Source organism: Nanorana parkeri, unplaced genomic scaffold, assembly GCF_000935625.1.
Source record: "Nanorana parkeri isolate BGI_ZX_2015 unplaced genomic scaffold, ASM93562v1 scaffold2196, whole genome shotgun sequence".
Lineage (NCBI taxonomy): Eukaryota > Metazoa > Chordata > Amphibia > Anura > Dicroglossidae > Nanorana > Nanorana parkeri.
This window is the reverse complement of record NW_017308464.1, coordinates 60,890-63,933: the sequence shown is the minus strand read 5'-3', so window position 1 is coordinate 63,933 and position 3,044 is coordinate 60,890. Positions and strand designations below refer to the sequence as shown.

The window sequence follows — 3,044 nt, the reverse complement described above, 5'->3', positions numbered from 1 at the left end:
GGGGGCGGGGATTGGTAGGTAGGGGGGTGCATTGAGGAAGCAGAGAGAGTAAAATCCGGCCGCGGCTGCATTAGACTGAGTACATTTTTAGCAAGGACAGGAAAATTCCTGTTGATCCCGCCAGAGATCCGGCGTCCTCGTCACTTCCCGTGCAGGGAACTGAAATCTGAGACATTGTTATCAGCCTTCCCCGACTATCTCCTGTGACGTACAAAGCAACACCCACCTATGTAACGGAGATAAGGAGAGGGGGAGGTGATCTGAAGTCCCTTTCTCGGGTGACAACGCTGCTCCTCTGAAAGATATATGACGGTGAGTGAGCGTTGTCACGCTGCGGCAGGAAGTGTGTTACTGGCAGGATCACCAGGTGGAAATAAACAATTAAAATAAATAAACTAATAAAGAAAGAAAGAAAGGTTTTAAAAAAATAAAACCAATGCAGCCAGCAGACCTAAGGACGGCTAAGCTGCAATATATATATAATACAGTAAATGCTGCTAATGAGCTTGTCGCTGAAGAAGGTCGGTGATAAAAATGTGACCCATTCAATGATAACGATGTGACCCGACCTCCTCGCCCCCCCACCAGCCTCAGGAAGGGGGTGATCTGCGGGACCTCGGCCAGGAGATGCTGTTTACGGGGTTATCTGGGCTCCGCGCCGCGCTCTTATATAATGTTGCGCCAATCTGACGGCCGCATGGAGTTTGGAGGTCTGTGACTTGCAGGGTGCTCCCCCAATCTTCCCCTAGTGAATGGGTGCGTCCATGACCCCTGCACTCACTGTATGTCCTCCACGGGGCATCATTGAAATTGGATTGTTGAGGACTTCTTGTGGGGGAAAGGGGGTACTGCAGGGGACAGCGCCTGAGAGGAGGTGTTGCAGCAGAGGTCCTTCTTAATTTTAAACAGCCCCATGAGGGACCTTCATTTCCTTTATCTTCAGCCTGACACAAGTTTTCAGTTCTCATTTGAACTCCCTACAACCATGGCAGCTTCCCTCTGCAGTCAGGAGGACTGCCCCTCATCCTCATCCCCCTGCTCCTGTAACTCCCTGATGTCTCTGCGCAGATGATTCTGAGATCTTTGTCACAAACTCCTGAGATAATGAAGCTCAGGGTCTGCAGAGTGCCCGGGATTGGTTCAAGGCATTTACAACAAAGACTGATTGCTATAAGTTGCTGAAGTTCATACTTTGCACATTGTCATTACATTGTTTACAACAGAAGAGCCCATGGAAGAGTCACAATGGCTTACCTGTGGAAGGTGACACATGGTCCTCCTCTGCTGGGACCAGGTGACGATCCTTAGAATGGTCCCTACAGGACGGTTGTATTTTCCTCCACCACTAGAGGGCGCTAAACCGTGCGCACCGCTCACTATGGAGAACCTTTCCAGATGACTCGTCGCCATCTAGTGGTTACATTAGAGAACTGCAGTCTGCATTATAGCTGCAGAAAAATAGAGAAATGACACAAAGTTACTGGGGGGAATTTATAAAAACTGGAGCAAACAGAATCTGGAGCAGTTGCTAACAGCAACCAATCAGCATCTTTCTTTAGTTTGCTCAGGTAAGATTTGAAAATGAAAGAGAGAAGCTAATTGGCTGCAGTGCAAATCTTCTCCAGATTTTGTCTGCTCCAGTTTCGATAAATTTCCCCCACTGTATGCGGATTGCTGAATAAAGAGCTCCAGAGCAGAGAGATTCCTGTGACAGTCTCATTGTCACAGGTCGGCTAGAACTATGAGGTGAGTGAAAAGCACCCCCCTCCCCCCCCCCTCATAGTTCTCCTTTAACGTTTCTGCAACAGAACAGGGCAGCAGGAACCACTATGAAGGGGGAAAATGCAACAAGTGTGGGGCAAATTTCCAATATTAAAAAAAATAGGATTTCAGGGGGGCCAGGAACTCCAACAACGAATACACTCATATTAGTGTAGCACAACAAGTCCCAGCAATATCAGTGCCCAGATTGCATCACACAGCCAGTTGCGTGAGTGACAGATGGCTCTGCCTATCTAGAGGCAGAGCCAGCTGTACCCTCCCCCTCCCCCGTCCGTTCCGCCAGTCAGCGCTGGAGGATCGGAGGGGGAATCCAGCCCCTCCCCCTGTCACGGCAGAGAGCCGTGACAGGATCGAGAGGTGAGCGAACGCCGGTATGTGTTCGCTCACCTCCCTCTTGTTCTCCTTTAAGTCCTGGGCTCCCAGCTGAGTCTGTGGTCCCCCTGTGTGTGCTCGGGAACCCATTGATCAATCCTGCTGATCAGCTGACTGATTTACACATTGATTCATTTGTATTCGTTTTACAGAGGATGATTGTTCTTTCCCCACCATGCGTTGCCCTGCGGTCTCCACATGCAGCTAAACCCTCTGATTCTGCAATAAGCCAGACTGAGTGAAATCCTTAAAGCTTTATTAACAAAACAAGGTGGGGTGAAACTGGTAAAAAAAGAACATAGAAACATACCGATCAATATATAAAACATGTACACAGAGTGTCAGCTCACAAGTACGGAGCAAAACAAGTCAATCCATACCAGCGATGCCGCCTAACCGAGATTTGGGCTCTTTCCTCCAGACACATACTGCGGATGACAGCGGATTCCTCTAAAACGGAGGCTGAGCTCCCGCAATGCTCTTGTGTCCTTCTCTGTGGGCTGAGGGATGTTGGGAGTTTTATTAAAGGACAACAATCCAAGCTGCTGTAACTAGAGATGTTTTCTCTTCAGCTCCATCTTGTGGCCGATATTGATATGGCGGGGAGGTAAGCCTATCATTTCTACATGCCAGAGGCGGAACACCGGGGGGGGGATACTGCAATGTGTGAATTACTTTATAGAGGTGATTGAACCCGGTGGCGGAACAATCGCCATAGTGACTCAGGCTGCCGCTATGAGGCCAGAACGAGGAACAAAGGCGTCCCCCTGAGCAGGGACGTGCGGTCAGGGGAGGCAGGTGGGGCAGAGCCTCACCTAGTATTATAGAGGAAAAAGCTGACAGCTTTTTCTCCATTCAGAGCGGCTTATAGAAAGCTACATATCAGGGAA

At 49.3% G+C, this 3,044-nt stretch overlaps 1 protein-coding gene across 1 annotated transcript in view; it reads right to left on the bottom strand.

Moving 5' to 3' along the window:
• MYLK (myosin light chain kinase) overlaps window positions 1-3,044 on the bottom strand; it is a gene marked incomplete at its 5' end in the record, with an annotated part of 71,292 nt that overhangs the window by 9,900 nt on the left and 58,348 nt on the right. The window contains one exon of the mRNA XM_018572988.1: window positions 1,255-1,410. Within this exon, the coding sequence (XP_018428490.1) occupies window positions 1,255-1,410 (156 nt within the window). The remainder of the gene's footprint in view (window positions 1-1,254; window positions 1,411-3,044) is intronic.